The sequence below is a fragment of the Sebastes fasciatus genome, chromosome 1 (genome assembly GCF_043250625.1).
Source record: "Sebastes fasciatus isolate fSebFas1 chromosome 1, fSebFas1.pri, whole genome shotgun sequence".
NCBI lineage: Eukaryota > Metazoa > Chordata > Actinopteri > Perciformes > Sebastidae > Sebastes > Sebastes fasciatus.
In genome coordinates, this window is record NC_133795.1 from 9,891,439 (window position 1) to 9,908,907 (window position 17,469).

The window sequence follows — 17,469 nt, forward strand, 5'->3', positions numbered from 1 at the left end:
TGGATTGTCTTTTGAAAATCTACAATCCTTCGTAGTGTTAACAAGAAGAAAAGTTGTCTATGGCTGATCAGAGACCAGTGATGGTCGGGTGCACTTACAGCTGCCGGTCGAGGGTGATAACCTGAATAGTGACAGTCCAGTTTGTCAGCGCTGTCCTCCCGCTCCTCGTTCTCGCCCTCGTCACTGGAGGGTCGGGAAAGCCCATCGGGGGTAGTCTGGGCATGGTGTGGTGACTCGTGGACTACTGCAGGGTCTCCGGGGGTACCACCTCCGTGACTGCTGTTTAGTCTGATGGACAGATAGATAGGGTGGCTGGTCATTTTCACCTTAATCATAAAAACTGTTTCAGAGAACCATACAAAATGTGTCAAATGCTCAATTTTAACGGTTTGTTTCACCTCTCGTCTCCCGATAAAAGCTAGTTTGTCGGGTGTTGCTACACTCAATTAGAGCTGCAAGAATTAATTGTTTAGTTGCCGACTATTAAATTAATCTGCAACTATTTTGATGATCGACTGGAGTATTTTTTTTTAAGAAAAAAAAGAACAATTCTCTGACACCAGCTTCTTAAATGTGAATATTTTCTGATTTCTTTACTCATCTATGACTGTAAACTAAATATGTTTGAGTTGTGGACAAAACAAGAAATTTGATGACATCATCTTGGGTTTTGGGAAACACTGATCGACAGTTTTTACTATTTTCTGACATTTTATAGACCAAACAACTAATCAATTAATCAAGAAAATAATTGACAATGAAAATGATCGTAAGTTTCAGCCCTAGAAGCGATACATACATACAAGACAAGACAAAATACAAGAACAGATCTGCAGCAGGACGTACCGTGGAAGACCAGGGCTGTGAAATTTAGGCTTGCCGAGTGGCAAAGGCTTAGTGGCTTCTGGGGCGGGGCCGTTGCCATGAGCGACCTGGTGGGCGTCATGGGCAGCGGCGAGGTGGGAGGAGGTGTGTGGGTCCCTGAGAGAGGGGTTTTGCTGGGAATGGGGTTGGTGGAGGTCTCTCTCCTTCTCCTTCTCCTTCTCCTTCTCCCTTGTTCTGTTCTTGTGCTCCGCCAGCAACGTGTCAAAGCGTTTCCTCCGCCCTGGCACTGCCCTCCGCTGGCTTAAGGAATGTGTCTGGTGGGACATTAGAAAGGTCAAAGGTCAGAACAACTTGCTTCAACAAGTGTATGTCCAAAAAACTGTTTCATCCTCCACATAGTGAGGATTAGAAACAGATTGCAACCAGGTCATGTCAGCTTATCGGGAAAGAAGCTATATAATGCTCCAACGTTTTGCTAAATTTTGGCGAGGGAAAAACTGGCATGGCTATTTTCAAAGGGTTCCCTTGACCTCTGACATCAAGATATCTGAATGAAAATGAGTTCTATGGGTACCCACGAGTCTCCCATTTACAGACGTGCCCACTTTATGATAATCACATGCCGTTTGGAGCAAAAAACAGTTTTTTTCTTTTCTTTTTAAATGCAGTATAAATGTGTTATTTTCGCCTATTCTAAAAATGATGTATTTGAATATTTCTGCATACATCTCCAAATGTCAAAAGTTTTGAATGTTCGGCACAAAGCAGAGAGACTGGTTACCTTGCATGTTAGGGATCTTGTGCATGGTTTCCGAGCTGTCATATCCACAACGCCACAATGGATATCTGCATTGAACTCACGTTCTGAAGGCACAGGAGAGGAGAGGAGAGGAGAGGAGAGGAGAGGAGAGGAGAGGAGAGGAGAGGAGAGGAGAGGAGTGAGGGAGAAGAAAATTGTTATTTACATGCATTGTGACAAATCACCTGCTCTGGGAACTTTCTTCACTAACTGTGAGCTGTGTTATGTAAACTATTCGCCTTAGCCTTTTAAGCTGATGTATGTGAAGTTGTGAAGACAGGCAGTTGTTCTAGCTGGTGACTTTCAGAGTTGATGTTTACGATGTTGTTGATCGTGTCCTTTTTCGATCAAAGAAATGGATTACTAATGTCAGGTCTTTACACGAGGGGATTTCATATCAAGATCAGGTATTGTGTATGGTCTTTCAATGATAGTTAATTAATCCATTCCATATTATGAAATGGACTACGCAAGACTAGAGAAAACAAACCATTATTTTTAATGTATGACTAGAGCTGCAACGATTAATTGATTAATCGATTAGTTGTCAACTATTAAATTAGTTGCCAACTATTTTGATAATTGATTAAATCGGTTTGAGTATTTTTTTAAGAAAAAAAAAGTCAGAATTCTCTGATTCCAGCTTCTTAAAAATGAATATTTTCTCGTTTCTTTACTCCTCTATGACAGTAAACTGAATATCTTTGAGTTGCAGACAAAACAAGACATTTGAGTCGGGCTGCAACTAACAGTTATTTTCATTGTTGATTAATCTTTTGATTATTTTCTCGATTACTTGATTAGTTGTTTGGTCTATAAAATGTCAAAAAATGGTGAAAAATGTTGATCATTGTTTCCCAAAGCCCAAGATGACGTCCTCAAATGTCTTTGTTTTGTCTACAACTCAAAGATATTCAGTTTACCGTCATAGAGGAGTAAAGAAAACAGAAAATATTCACATTTAAGAAGCTAGAATCAGAGAATTTTGACTTATTTTTCTTTAAAAATGTACTCAAACCAATTAATCGATATTTTAATAGTTGACCAATAATCTATTAATCATTGCAGCTCTACATTTGAGGACGTTGTCTTGGGCTTTGGGAAACACTGATCGCCATTTTTCACCATTTTATAGACCAAACAACTAATCGATTAATTGAGAAAATAATCAACAGATTAATCGACAATGAAAATAATGGTTAGTTGCAGCCCTAAATGAGTATAAAAATACTGTAGGTCATAATCTAAACTGAATTGGTGAATCAGAACTGACAATACAAATATTGACAGCACAAAACTAGAACAGTGGTTTCCATCCATTTCCCCTCCAACTGACCTGTCACTTTCTTGTTAATGTGGCGTCTGCTACTGGCACTGCTGCTGCTGTCCTGCTTCTTGTCTGAGAGGACTGACACGTGGCCCTTGCCGTTGGGAATCTGACCCGGGGCCAGTAATGGAGGCTTTGGTATGGAGGGACAGTTAAGGCCTGGTTTAAGGGCTGATGATGAGGAGGAGGAGGTGGTGATGGTGGTAGTGTTGGAGCTCACAGTGGTGCTAGAGGAGGATGTAGAGGAGGATGGGGTGGTGGCTGGGGCAGACGGGGCCTGCACCAGCTTAGCTGACGAGTCCACCCTCAGATGCATCTTCTCCACCTTGACAGCCGGGGTGAGGCTGGAAGAGAAGGTTACAGAGATGAAGAGGGCAGCAAGGAGGAAGCTGAGAGTTAGAAACACGGAGCCGGTGAGAAACGCATGGTAAGAGACAGATGTGCACGTATGGAGGGGGCTGGGAGGACAAAACATAAATCTAATATGATCCATCATTTATCAAAGACTCAGGTTAAAAAAACAACAACAACAAAAACAGGTGTCAAAATACATCTTTCTCTGACGGATCCTGAACACAGATCCTGGTACAACTCTTCATGATTTAGACTGCAGCCTGTTAAATGAGTACAAACATTTCAAACACAAGTTGACTGGTGTTTCTTCCTCCACAAAGCTATCTTTGGCCGAGTGTAAATGTACACACTGGGGCTGTCAAAGTTAATGCGATAACGTGTTAACTCAAAAATTGTTTTAACGCCACTAATTTCTTTAACGCATTAACGCAATCGATATTTTGGAGGATGTAGTGGGCTTAGTCTTAAAGCTAGAGTGAAGATACTGGTATCATAACCTAAGGAATCTATTGGTACCATGTCATAGTAGCTTGTCGCATAAGAGGTTAAATAATGATCCAAACCTACGCTTAAGCTTTTCTTTTTAATTGTGAGGCCTTGTTGTACTTATTATGGAGGTGTTCTTTAGGTTTATTCACTTGCTATGCATATGTATCCCTACAGGTTCATCGACAAATGTAAGCTGAAATATTTGAACATGTTTCTTTCTGAGCGTGCAGTTTATCCTTTGGATCTTTAAGCATTCATTTTAAAGTAATCGGCCAATATAAGAATATTGGTGTACATTTTTGACTGTTTGAATACAGATTTCTAGCTCTGTGTACGATATTAGAGACGGTTATATAGTTAATTGATGTTTGGTATTAATGCCTTCTATCGCACTTGGGGAATGTGATTGGTTCCAGACTTTACAGCCTCTCCATATTACACCGATCAGTCAAAACATTAGGTCAGCATGGGCACCCTGACCGGTCTGTGGCTACGCAGCCCCATACACAACAAACTGCCATTGCACTGTGTGTTCTGACACCTTTCTATCGGAACCAGCATCAACTTTTTCAGCGATTTGAGCTACAGTAGCTCTTATATTGGATCGGACAACACGGGCCAGCCTTCGCTCCCCACGTGCATCAATGAGCCTTGGGTCTGACCCTGTCGCCGGTTCACCAGTTTTCCTTCCTTGGACCACTTTTGTTAGGTCCTGACCGCTGCAGACCGGGAACATCCCACAAGAGCTGCAGTTTTGGAGATGCTCTGACCCAGTCGTCTAGCCGTCACAATTTGGTCCTTGTCAAAGTCGCTCACATCCTCACGCTTGCCAATTTTTTTCTGCTTCCAACACAAAGTTCAAAATGTTCACTTGCTGTCTGATATATCCCAGCCACTGCCAGATGCCATTTTAACAAGATAATCAATGCTATTCACTTCCCCTGTCAGTTCTCTTTATGTTATGGCTGATCGGTGTATAAGATGACTTCTCATTGTCAATAATCGTCTGCCTGATGACGGTCGAGCACCGAAAAGTCGCAAATAAAAGTATAATTGCAAGTTAGACAGTGTGTGGGAGTCTGTTTGCAACTGTTTATCTACTCGTCCCTCTTCTACGCACCTGTCTCATGAAACAGATGTGCGAAGTGTTCCTCTGTTATTAAAGTCAGAAAAATTAACAATCGCTGGCTTAAACTTTTAAATCGCTATTTTGATATAAAAACCATTAATTGTTCAGCCCTAGTCTTGGTGTATATCGGCAAATTGCACAACCCTAGCAACACACCGTACTGCAAATGTTAAACAGTGAAACTTACATCTTGTCCAGCTGGGGCGGCCTGAAAGATGCAAAGGGGGTTCTTCGCTGAATGCCTGGCAGCTTCTCTTTGGCTGGTTTGAGGAGTTTGGGATTGGATGCGGAGGACGCTGAAGAGGACGATAAGCTGGATGCAGCGGCGGAAGTTCGGCTAAGGATGCTTCCACTCGCCACTCCAGCTACAGACCCCGAGCCCAGCCCCGGGCCAAGTCCGCTGCCGCTGCTCCGGTTCCTGCCCGATACGGGGAAGGGCGAGGTGGAGGCTGGCTTCATGGCCGAACTGTGTCTTCTCTCTGGAGGGACAGGGAAATGAGGCTGGACGTTAAAACATAATAATTAACTCAATTAGATGATCAGGATGAAGCGTCACAAAGCTTTGACACAACACTATAACAGACTAATGTATATGGGTTAGGGCTGTCAAAGTTAACACGATTATAACGCAGATTTGTTTTAACGCCACTAATTTCTTTAACGCAACTTACAATGTTAAGGTTGTAGCAGGCTCAATTTTAGCTAGAGTGAAGATGCTGGCATTATATGAAACTAGAAAACCTAAGGAATCCATGTCATACTAGCTTGTCACAAAGGAGGTTAAATAATGATTCAAACTTACGCAAAATTTTGGCGAGGAAAAACTGGCATGGCCATTTTCAAAGGGGTCCCTTGATCTCTGACCTCAAGATATGTGAATGAAAACGGGTTCTATGGGTACCCACGAGTCTCCCCTTTACAGACATGCCCACTTTATGATCATCACATGCAGTTTGGGGCAAGTCATAGTCAAGTCAGCACACTGACACACTGACAGCTGTTGTTGCCTGTTGGGCTGGAGTTTGCCATGTTATGATTTGAGCACATTTCTTTATACTAAATGCAGTACCTGTGAGGGTTTATGGACTATATCTGTCAATGTTTTGTGTTGTTAATTGACTTCCAATAATAAATATATACATACATTTGCATAAAGCAAGTATATTTGCCCACTCCCATGTTGATAAGAGTATTAAATACTTGACAAATCTCCCTTTAAGGTACATTTTGAACAGATACAAAATGTGCAATTAATTTGCGATTAACTGTGGACAATCAGGCGCTTAATCGCGATTAATATTTTAATCGATTGACAGCCCTAATATGGGTACATGTGGCAATTATTGCTTCCACAAGTCAGGAGAAAAAGCGAGACACATGGGAACATAGAAACCCTCCTCTGACAGTAGTGAGCAGGTTACCTCGACAACAAATAAGCAGCATTTGTGATTCATGCCAACTCTGCCTGAAATAGAAGCAGCCATCAGGTCAAGAACTTCATTTCCTGAGCTTCTAAGAACAGCTACTGTGCAAACTGATAAAAGGCAGTATGACAGCAGAAAGGGGTTGGGGTGACACGGAGATGTGGATGGAAAGACAAAAATAGAAGGAAGGGGGGGAAAGAAATGCTCATCAATGAGTGCTTGCATCCAAAACTAAATATCTTTTCCTCAGATAAAAAAACAACTGAAGTACACAATGGTTTCCAAACATCATCAAATATTGTTCTCTTGTCTGTGCAGCAACAATAATCACAGAAGGGTTTCAAAGAAAGCTCTTGCTATTTTTAGTAACAGCATACAACAGTGAAATAGCACACTCAAAATCATTTCATTGACATTATCACGACAGTTTCACAACAGAGACGCATTTCAGCAGAAACTACCCAAGAAAAAGGCAGGACGGCTACCTCGGAAGTTACTGCAACTTGCACCAAAGTCTCGAATCTTGGCCAGGCTCCCTAACAGATATAATTGACCCTCTGGGATCACTGAGGGGTCATACAGACAGACACTCCTGCTGCTATGACCATAAGTGGAGAGAGAGAGAGCGAGCGACACACAGAGACAGAGCGCAAAGCGTCATACTCTGAAAACCACGCCCACCGGAGGGGAAAACAATCGGCGCCACAATATGCAACTGATGCGACAGATTTCAGCATGTCAAAGGATTATTTCAGCACCCTATATACAGTATACACCTTATGTCTACCAGGGGTGCAGTTGATAATTAAAATGATGATGGGACAAGTTAGCTGTTAGCGATCTAATGTTAGCAATGTGTTAGTAAGCTACTGTATTTAGTTAATTAAGGCACTTGCAAATATAATACTGTTTATCCACATTCCACTATAACAGGAGTTGCATACTGTCAAAATGCTTTAGATTAACTTACAGAGATATAGTGAGCCTAAAACTGACATTTGGACAAAATGCTTGCTGCACACATAGGCATACTTGGTGTCAGGATTAAGGGTGGGTGATATATTGAATATACTCAATGTATTGCGGCTTGTTCTACGGGGGATGTCGAAAATTACTATATCGCGAACATCAAGTACAAATATTAATTGTCACGTAATTTTTTAGCTGAGTGACACACACTTCTGTGCAAGAGTGTGTGGCGAATGAGCATGGATGTGTGTATGGGGCGTGTGTTTTTTTGCATCTGGTGGGAAGCAGCGAACAGGGAAAGAGCCTGGAGAGAGCGGAAGAAGTGAAACGCCAAAGCGAGTTTATACGTGTTGATGTTGGAAAAGTTGAAGGAAGATACCAGCCTCCTCTACGAAAAAAGACGGTCAAACTAACCCCCATGTTGTTATGCGGTACGTGTATATACTAGGCTTTATGTTAAGAGTGTGACTTCAAGATAAAAGTGATCTTCCAGTGAATGTGACATAAATTCAGAGAGACAGTAAGTTAGTCAGTCATGCAGACTGTATTTAGTCAAACTTAATATAAATACAACCAAAGACCAATCTGACTTCAATCTGACAATACGCCACCTCAGACTGTTCATATTGGTTTGCTAGAATGATCACGGCGATATGACGCATCAAACGGCTGAATCGTAATGTTATTTTAAGGAATATATGAAAATATTGAGATATATATCGCATATCACGATATAGCCTAAAAGAATACAAGATATCATTTATGAGCTATATCGCCCAGCAATACTCTGGAGCTCACAGTATTCCCATTCTTCCTGCTGATGCCTCACTTTGGTCTTCTTAAAAAGGCTCAGTTTTTAGGTTCAGCAGCTTATAAATACTTAGTTTTTTTTTTTTTTTACCATGTTGGTAGTGCATCCCACCACACAGCAGCTTTTAGGCATTTTTATGTTGTTTGCTAGCGGACGAAAGTGACAAGGGGGGCACCTTCATGTGAATCCAAAGTCAAAGGAGAGAGAGAGAGAGAGAGAGAGAGAGAGAGAGAGAGAGAGAGAGAGAGAGAGAGAGAGAGAGAGAGAGAGAGAGAGAGAGAGAGAGAGAGAGAGAGAGAGAGAGAGAGAGAGAGAGAGAGAGAGAGAGAGAGAGAGAGAGAGAGAGAGAGAGAGAGAGAGAGAGAGAGAGAGAGAGAGAGAGAGAGAGAGAGAGAGAGAGAGAGAGAGAGAGAGAGAGAGGTGTCAGCTGATGAGCTAAGGAGGGTTAACTTGACCCTCTTCTTTTCAACACTGATGTATGAGCAAAACAGCAAAGAATGGGAAAAAAACTACCAGCAAACATACAGTGAATGTAAGAAGATACAGCCAAAGGAGGACAAACAGGTTTTCATAGAGAGCGTCTGTGTCGGCAGCTAGCCAACGTGGTGAGGTGTGGGCCTGGTTAGCTAACCTTTAAGCGGGCTAACTCCATGATGTAGCAGGGAACCGGGCCGTAGGCCACAGCTCAGTCTCAGCAGGTGATCTGCAAACAAGCTTATTGCTGCAGAAACAGTGGAGGGGTGCTAACACTCATGCATGCACGGAGCTGCCACTCCCTATTACCCTCAGCCCCCAGCACACACAAAAACACACACCTTCCAGCTGCAGAGCCTTCTTCCAATTTCCCTTTTAAGAGTGCCCTCTTCTCACCTAAGGGCCTTCTCTCTCTTCTCTCTCTCTCTCTCTCTCTCTCTACGCACCCATTCACAACACACTCCAGATATCTTCCCTCCCTCTACTGAGCCGCCTCTCTTTCACTCCCTCCTTCCTTCCCCTGCTGTCTAGTCCTGTCCCGGTCACAGTCAACAGCACACCCTGCACACAAGCTCACACCAGGAAACCCCAGCGTGACACTCGGTGCTCTGTCCACAAAACACAGAGAAGGGAGAGCCAACACCAGCGGCAGAATAAAAGAGAAGTCAAGAAAAAATGTGGGGGGAAAAAAAACAAAAAACAGCAACACAAGGAATAGGAGGAGCCTTAATATCCTCTTTCAAGTTGTCAAACGGTTGGCTCAGTGCTGAGGGGAATCCCTGGCTGTGTGAAGGCCTTACTACCATCTCTACACACATCATGTTCAGGCCGTTGCATGGCCCGGCCTCTGTAAGCTATTTGTATAGCAGTAATAACCCTGTTCTTCTAGTCAAAATAACTATGGTTAGTTTCCTCGCTGTCTAAGCTTAAGGTGCATGATCTAAAAATGTGTGTTCAGCCAAGGCAATGTGTGCGTGAGGAGCTGTGAGGAGACAAGCCTTTGTTCGACGGGTTCATAAGTGAATGCATAAAACGGCAGCCGAGCCCGCAGCTTCCTGTTCTGCGGTGAGTGTCACCCCTGCTGGGATCAGCCTCAGCCGAGAAGCACAAACACCTAACGGGAGACAGAAGGGCTCAAAGAAGCGCACTAAAATCATATTGAGACCATCTCAGTGGTGCTGAGATCAGTGCCTCTGCCCCGTGTTAACACCACATGGGGTCTTCCTATAATGACATCAGAGGGAGGGAGACAGGAGGAAAATCACAGCAAGAGCACTTCTACTCTGTATGGCCACGTATAGTCGCACAGCCAAAGAATTTCACCCAGATTTAGACTTGTTCCTGTGTGGAGCTGAAACGATTAGTCAATTGACAAAAAAAATTAATCACCAACTATCCTATTAATCGTTTACGTTATCTATCAAAGAAAAAAAACAAACATTCTCTGATTCCAGCCTCTCAATTTTGAGGATTTGCCACAACTTCTCCGTTTTATATCGCAGTAAATGGAATAAATCTTTGGACTTTGGACTGAAGGTCAGACAAAACAAGATATCTGAAGACTTCACATTAGGCTCTGGGAAACTGTGTTCAACATTTTCAACTATTTTCTGATATTTTCTAGACTAAAGGACTCATCGATACATCGGAAAAATAATTGTTATCATTACTTATTGTGAAGTCATTTGTTTGAGTTTCCTGCAATGCTTCATATCCCTAAAATCTGTACAACCTAAGCTAAAAGGTTATGTGAGTCAATAAACCGTAATAATTGACAAAAGTATCGAAAAAAAACAAAATAATCGGACATGTTTTTTCATAAAATGTTACTAAATCAACGAGCAAACCATATTGATCCAAAAGATTTCTAAATGTAGATAAATTAACCATATGCGTGTGTGCAAGTTAAAATTTCACGTGGTCGCATTCATGCGATAGCACGAGATGGCGACATCAGCCACTGTCTATTCCATTCCTGCTGCTCGTGGGACCGCATTTGTGCACGCGGAGCAGAAATGCTCCAGCGCGAGGATGCTTTTACGCTCGCTCTGTGTGCTCGTATCTCGTGCATGCGCCTGGTTTTTATGTGTGCGGTTTGTGACTAATTTGCATGATGCGCATGTACGTAGCGGCAGAAAACTTTACTAAGCAATCGATTTAGCTGTTACCTTGTTCCAAAAATGAAGCAGTCTATAGCTGATTATTTTAAAAAGCAGAGAGGAGGAGGCTGGTAGAGACGGAGAGACAACGAGAGGTTCGGACTCACCGCTGATGATGAAAGAGCAGGCAGGGAGAGACCCACTGAGGCAGTGTCATTGATCAATACCAGTGGAGGAAGAAGTACTAAGACCTTTTACTAAAAATACTAATACTACGATTTAAAAAACACTCTGTTAAAAATAAAAGTCCTGCATTCAATGAAAATAATCATTAGCTGCAGCTCTACTCCGGTGCTTACAACTCCTACTTGAATGGAAGTCAAGGGAAGGCACCATTAGCTGCTCATCCAGCATCAATCTATCAGATACATAAGATTGTGTACAGTCAGCATTCACAGTACCGCCCTGTTAAAGATGTACAGCGGCCACCTGCTGGGATGTTGTCAGTGCCGTTTTACTTCATAGGCACTTTAATGCCTTCCAACGTTTGTCTACTTCTAAATCAAAATCCCCTCGCAGGTCTGACAACTCAACTGTAACAGTCATAAGTAATAGTCCAGTCTAGATAGGCTTGTATCAGTCTATATTGGTCAGCAGCGTGGAAGGAGCCCTCTGTTTGAATATTGTTGACACAGTAACAAGGACAGTTCCTCTCGGAGCCATGTGCCGTTATACCTCCCTCTTGTGGCTGACCATGACAACTGTAATTACTGTCACACTTCATGGGGGAAGGCACACCACTGACAGCAACAAAAACCCGATATGCATTTAGGACAAAAAAAGACCCAAATTATAAGAAAGAGAATGCTATCAGATGTGTGATCAGAAGCAGGGAGTGAGAGTGTAGTGATGGGACAAAAACTGGTGCTAATCAGGGTTGAAGCCATCAGATTTCTCGCACGAACACAATTCCTGTCCTCTTAAATTTGATTCACAGAGACTAATATACTTTAAACAAACAGCCCTACAGGACAGGACATGGTAAGTGTCACTCTAACATGCAGCCTACCATTTCAAGGAAACAAGTTTGGGAGCAACTGTGGACGTTTGTGAACTTGCCGTGAACACTGTCAAGTTTAAAAGAGATCCATAGTGATGCAGTCAGTCTAATCACAGATCTATAATTCATCCATTTACTTTAGCACTTTAGTCAAAGATCCAGCTTTAATACTGAGCATTGGAAAGCCACGTACTGAAATACACATACACACACATCCCTGAAGTATTAACAGAACCAGAAATCTGATCCCAGCTGTGCGAGTTTAAAAAAAGTACATTACTAGGAAGACCGAGAGAGCCACATCAAATATTAACAGGGGAATTGTAAACACACACACACACAAGTGAGACAGTGAGTTAAATAAATAAATAAATCAATCAAAGTCTGTGGCGTCCCATCTCGGGTTACTGTGTGGAGAAAGAAAAGTGGCGGGGGAATACAAAGGCGGAGGGAGAAGTGATACTGTACCACAGAGTGCGTTAATGTGTGAAATATCACCACCAGCCTTGAAGTGGTACATGGTTGCTACAGATGAAGACTATTTTGTTACATTCCTTCCTCACTGATCTACTTCCTCTACTGTCCACGTTCACTCCCCCTTCTTGTATGGGGCCATCTGTAATATTCAGAAACTCTTAAAAGCTAACTGTGCATGGTGTCAATCTCAGAACCCATCGGCTATCGGTCTGATGACGGATAAGCCTCTGGGGGCAAGGGGCTATATTCGTGGGGTTCAGGTGTAGCCGACGGATATCCGGGCCAAGACTTCCTCTTCCATGCGCTACTCATTGTTTACAGTCCGATTAGCAACTTGAGATGCAATACTAGAGTTGGAGTTGAGAGACGACGTGTACGACTGGATTGTTTCACAAGTAGCCAGTTTACAAGTAGGGCTGCAGCTATCGATTATTTCAGCAATCAATCGTGTATTCGGATAAAAAATATTTTTGCTTTATTAGGGAGCAATAGGAAATATACAAAAGAGAAATTCTCTTAAAATTAACAACTAATTGGTTTCCTTTTCAGAAAAATCTATATTTTCATTGCTTAAATTACATCTAATAATATTATGTGTCAACTAAAACCATTTAGTGCATTTAAGTGCCATATTGCATTCTGGGTTTTAAATAAAACTTTTTTCTGAAATGCAAACTAAATAATTTTTTTTTAAAAGAAATCGCTTTAAAAAAAAAAAGGTACATATCTTATGGGATACTCCTGTAAAAGTTACTATAACTTTAACTGATCGAACCGTATTAATATGTTTGAATTCAAAATTGATCCAGGTCTCTCCTCTCTGCCACGGACAGGGGCTGCACAAATCATCCAAACTGATCGAATCATGTGGGATCAAAATACAGGAGCTACAGCCACCATTACAAATAAAAGCATGCCATGGATGTCGTCTTATCGATCCTGAAGATCTTTCGCCAGACTGTAAAAGTAAGTGCGCTCGTCTCTCTTTCACACACTCGCCCTTTCCGTCGCTCTGACAATTCTCTCTCGGGTGCGTGTTGTGCAGCAGTAATTACAACGATCCAAACCAATAATTGTTTTGGGATTGCTTGCGACAGCCTTGGTGTCCACCTTCAGTTGCACTCGCGAAATCAATCTGTGCACCGTTGATAGCGCCAACGCAAACCCGCGCAGGCGCAGGGGGGAATAAACAAAGCTTTGATGCAAAGAATTTGCATCTATGATTTTTTGTAATCAAATTACTCGAGTTACTCAAGGAGTTGTTATAGCCCTATTTACAAATTAATTATAAACCAATAAAAAGCTAAATGATCGTCAGACTATAGCTGATGTGTTCTACCTCTTTTGCTCTCCACACGGACTGTTAACCTGCATTCAACCAAAGCCTGCTTGAACGTGATTGCTCAATACTACTCAGACTACAAACGGAAACCAGAATGCTTCAGCTGCCAAAATCGTGAGCCGTTGCCTACAGATTCTACATGTGAATGCAGAATCTGCTTATAGAGATTAGCATGTTGTTAGCATGAAAGATGGCTCTGAATATATGCATGCATATTCATGTAAGTGTGTGCATGACACTTACCGTAGTGTGCTTGGAAGGCTTGGGGCTTGACTACCTGACCGCAGTGGCTGCACATCACCAGGTAGAAGTCGTCCTGTGCGGGACACTGGCCAAATATGGGCATGTCTGTACACGGGAAGAATAAATCAGACAAGACACAAGTCAAGGAGGGGCAAATAAAACAAACCTACGTTCACTCAGTGCTCCAGTTGGCAACAAACTCTGACTCTTCATTCAAACATCCATCATTTGTTGTCATAACTGTAATAGCTCAAGATAGGGTGACTCAGTTTGATGGCACAATATTTGCTGCTTAACATCGAGAAGGAAATTGGTCACATACCGAGTACAATTTAGACATCATAGCCTTGTACAACACACACATGAATACACTTAACCATATTAAGAATATTAAAAAAACTGAAGAGCTCACTCGATGTGAACTGACGAGCAAAGTCTGCACATGCAAATACAGATCACTCCCAAATGCGAGTCCTCATTCATCATAGAGAACGTCCTAATGATAAGAAGCAGGAAAAGGGCCGAGCCAGCAATCCAAAGGTTACCCGCCGTTAAAGAATTAACGTCTCTCCCAGATATAAACAAGCACAGCACATACAAGATGTATGTAGCAAAGAGTGTGGATGATTTGTGACCTAGAAGCGATCACGAAGGAATAAAATGGAATGTTTTCCCCCTCATGCTTCCCGTGTTGGTTTTCTCACATCCCTTTCATGTCCCAATTCAAACACACATCTCTATGTGACTTCGGTTAGTTTGGATTCACCAAAGTCACACAGTAACACAAACAAACTAACCGGTCGAGGCAGCTGTAGACCAGCAACCCTCATGTTCTGCGAGGTAAAATTACAGGTTTTTTTTCAATGGAGTGTAGTGGCTTTGGCGAGAGCATAGGTGGATATAACGCCTTCAGTTCCTCATTGGAAAAGCCTGTCTGATGGCAAGGTAAAGCAGTGAAAATATTCTAAATATAGCATACACTTAAACCAATATAGATTTTTTTAGGTTAGTTAGGTTCTTTTATGTGGCTAAAATATGTTTTGCTGCTGCCCCCTAATCAAAGTCTGTCAAGTTTTAAAAGTTGCATGTCACAGTGAGATGTATAGAAATGTTTAAAAGCCATAACATTAAAATATTCCAATCCAGGAATGAGGTCACGTTCTCACGAGTCAGGACTCATCTGAAACCTCCTCCCCTAAAACCAGCTCATATTTAACACAAGAAGTTATTATGGAGTAATATTTAAAATGTGGACGCACAGATTCATGAACCACAAAACCTTTTGACAACTCATAGCAGTGCAGTGCCTCTGTCTGGAATATTTTAAATGAAGTGAAATTGGAAGAAATGGCTGAGTTCAGGGTGTTGTTAAGTACGGATGGGCGTTCTGACCTAAAATGTATATCACGGTATTTTTTTGTTTTTTTGCGGTGACGGTATTATATCACATGATTACAAAATCAAAAGGGATACTCCACTCAAAACGTGATTCTACCTCTTTTCTTTTTATGGGCAATGTAACGGGACACATCTTAAGGAAGATATAATAAATAATGTAAAAAAAACAGATGTGTTTATTGGCTCCAAATAAGATTGAAAATGAGTTATAGCTCACCCGGGCTGTGTGACTACTCTAACCTGTTAATATGGGCACCGAAATGAAAAGCAAAAGGTTCCGAAAAGTATCGGTACCGCATGTATCTCCCTCGTGTGTGTGTGTGTGTGTGTTGGCTAAAACCAGAACGTGTTTGTGTTTATCACGGTAATGATGGTATTGCAAAGTCCATGTCGTGGCCGAACGTGACACCGGTGACGGTGATGAAACCTGTATACCGCCCACCCCTAGTGTAACGATGGTAATTTTCCTGCAATCGTAAAAAAACACAAGAAGCATGAGTTGCAAGGTAAGACATGCCTGCAGCTCCAGCATCTCCAGCCACCCAATTGTATGAACCAACCCTCACGTTTCACAAGCCACTCTAAGGCAAATCAGAGGGAAGTGCCGCTTCTCACCAGAATGTGATCAAAATTTACCCTGGCGCACACAACCAGAAACCACCTAATTAAGGAGGCTAATTAAGAGATTGCCTAGGGCGTTGTGATGAGATGAGCAGGAGACAGGATACAAGAGGAGAGAAGTGGAGCGCCTCTTCAATGTGTACTCCGCCGGGGCAGTCAAGGGTTCTCCAAACATCGCTGGACGAGTCTGGAAGGGATGAGGGCCATTAAGCAAGGACCATTTAAAAAGGGCCTACCTGGCGGGATTCCCTCTCGGGGAGGTCAGTGGCAGCGTTGTGTGGATGAATTGACAAGCCTGATGCTACTTAATGCGCGTCAATTGTCTGAAGCCACTCTGCTAAGTGTCTCCTTCAACAGCAGTGGAGCGAAAAGACCTATTTTCACAGCGGCTTGGGTCTGCCAAGGAGAGACGGCAAATGTCTTCATTTAATGGACAAAGGCATGTAAATTATATAGAACTTGAGTGGGGGAGCACACTGCTGATGTGCTCAAGCAAGGGTCTGACTATAATGTAAAGAGAACAAGTGCAGAAGTGTGATGTGGAGGGCAGTACTCACTGATCGCCCCTTGTACAAGCGTAAGCCCTTAAAATGCTGGCCTGAGCTCTGTGCAACTTTTCGGTTCAACATGTCTGTTTTGATCCAACCCTCTCTACGAGCCGTTCTCCTGTACCACTAGCAAATTTGAGTTATAATAAGAGCGCAGAAATATTTGCTAAATCAATAACTTCCCATGTATTCTCCATTAAAACTCCACCTTCTCTCAGATCTTTTATTGAAACAGGCCAAGAACTGCGGCGTCCAGCAGGCCAACCGCATTTCCTTGATGGATCAATAGCAAGGTCAAACTAAACTCATTCCCAAACTGCTGCTGTTGTTCACTTGGGAGCGTTCTCCAAACCGTTTGCTCAACTATAAAAGCAGCCCGGCTAGTTCGCCCTCCCCACTCTGCATTCAACGCACTGGCACCGACTGAACTGTACCGCTGAAAACGGCCCGACTTGAAAAGTGGTCCAACGCCGCTGTGCCCGCCCCGGTCTACAATCTCCATTTTCTTCTTGTTCAAGGAGGAAGATGAAAAGGATAGAGAGAGAAATCAAGTCACCGTGGCGAAGAAAGAGGAGACAGAACGGCCGAGCGAAGCCAAGAAAGGAAGCGAGGAGAAAAAACAGAGAGAGAGAGAGAAAGCAGAAAAGCAGGCCGAGGCATCGGCAAGACAAAGCAGCAGAGGACCTGCGCTCGAGGAGGAGAAAGAGAGCCTGTGAGCACGAGACAGAGGAAGAGAACGAGAGTCCAGTTAATCTCAGCATCCTCATCCATGGCAGTGATAAATGATCTAGGTGGAATAGTAGCAGCTCTGGCTGCCTCTGAGCAGCACACACGCTGGCTGAATCTGACCTGTGGCTGACACTGGCACTACATTTCCCAGCTTCCCTGACTGTGACAGTGCCACTGTAAAATGCGTAAAAAAAAGGGAAGCAGACGATGAGCGGATTCATTAAATGCCATACATTTTTTACAACGTGTTAATCATCGGTGTGTGTTAGAATGGCGGTTACACCACAGGAGGAATCTGGTGGTGAGTCATGGCGGAGAGGTGTAGTCATCCACTTGTAATACCCCTACTAA

At 42.7% G+C, this 17,469-nt stretch overlaps 1 protein-coding gene across 1 annotated transcript in view; it reads right to left on the bottom strand.

Moving 5' to 3' along the window:
* The window catches only part of atxn7 (ataxin 7), a 36,041-nt gene that overhangs the window by 5,044 nt on the left and 13,528 nt on the right, over nucleotides 1-17,469 (bottom strand). The window contains exons 5-10 of the mRNA XM_074619482.1: nucleotides 13,823-13,927; nucleotides 5,111-5,402; nucleotides 2,961-3,295; nucleotides 1,607-1,689; nucleotides 847-1,139; nucleotides 99-288 (exon numbers count right to left, since the gene is read on the bottom strand). Of these exons, the coding sequence (XP_074475583.1) occupies nucleotides 99-288; nucleotides 847-1,139; nucleotides 1,607-1,689; nucleotides 2,961-3,295; nucleotides 5,111-5,402; nucleotides 13,823-13,927 (1,298 nt within the window). The remainder of the gene's footprint in view (nucleotides 1-98; nucleotides 289-846; nucleotides 1,140-1,606; nucleotides 1,690-2,960; nucleotides 3,296-5,110; nucleotides 5,403-13,822; nucleotides 13,928-17,469) is intronic.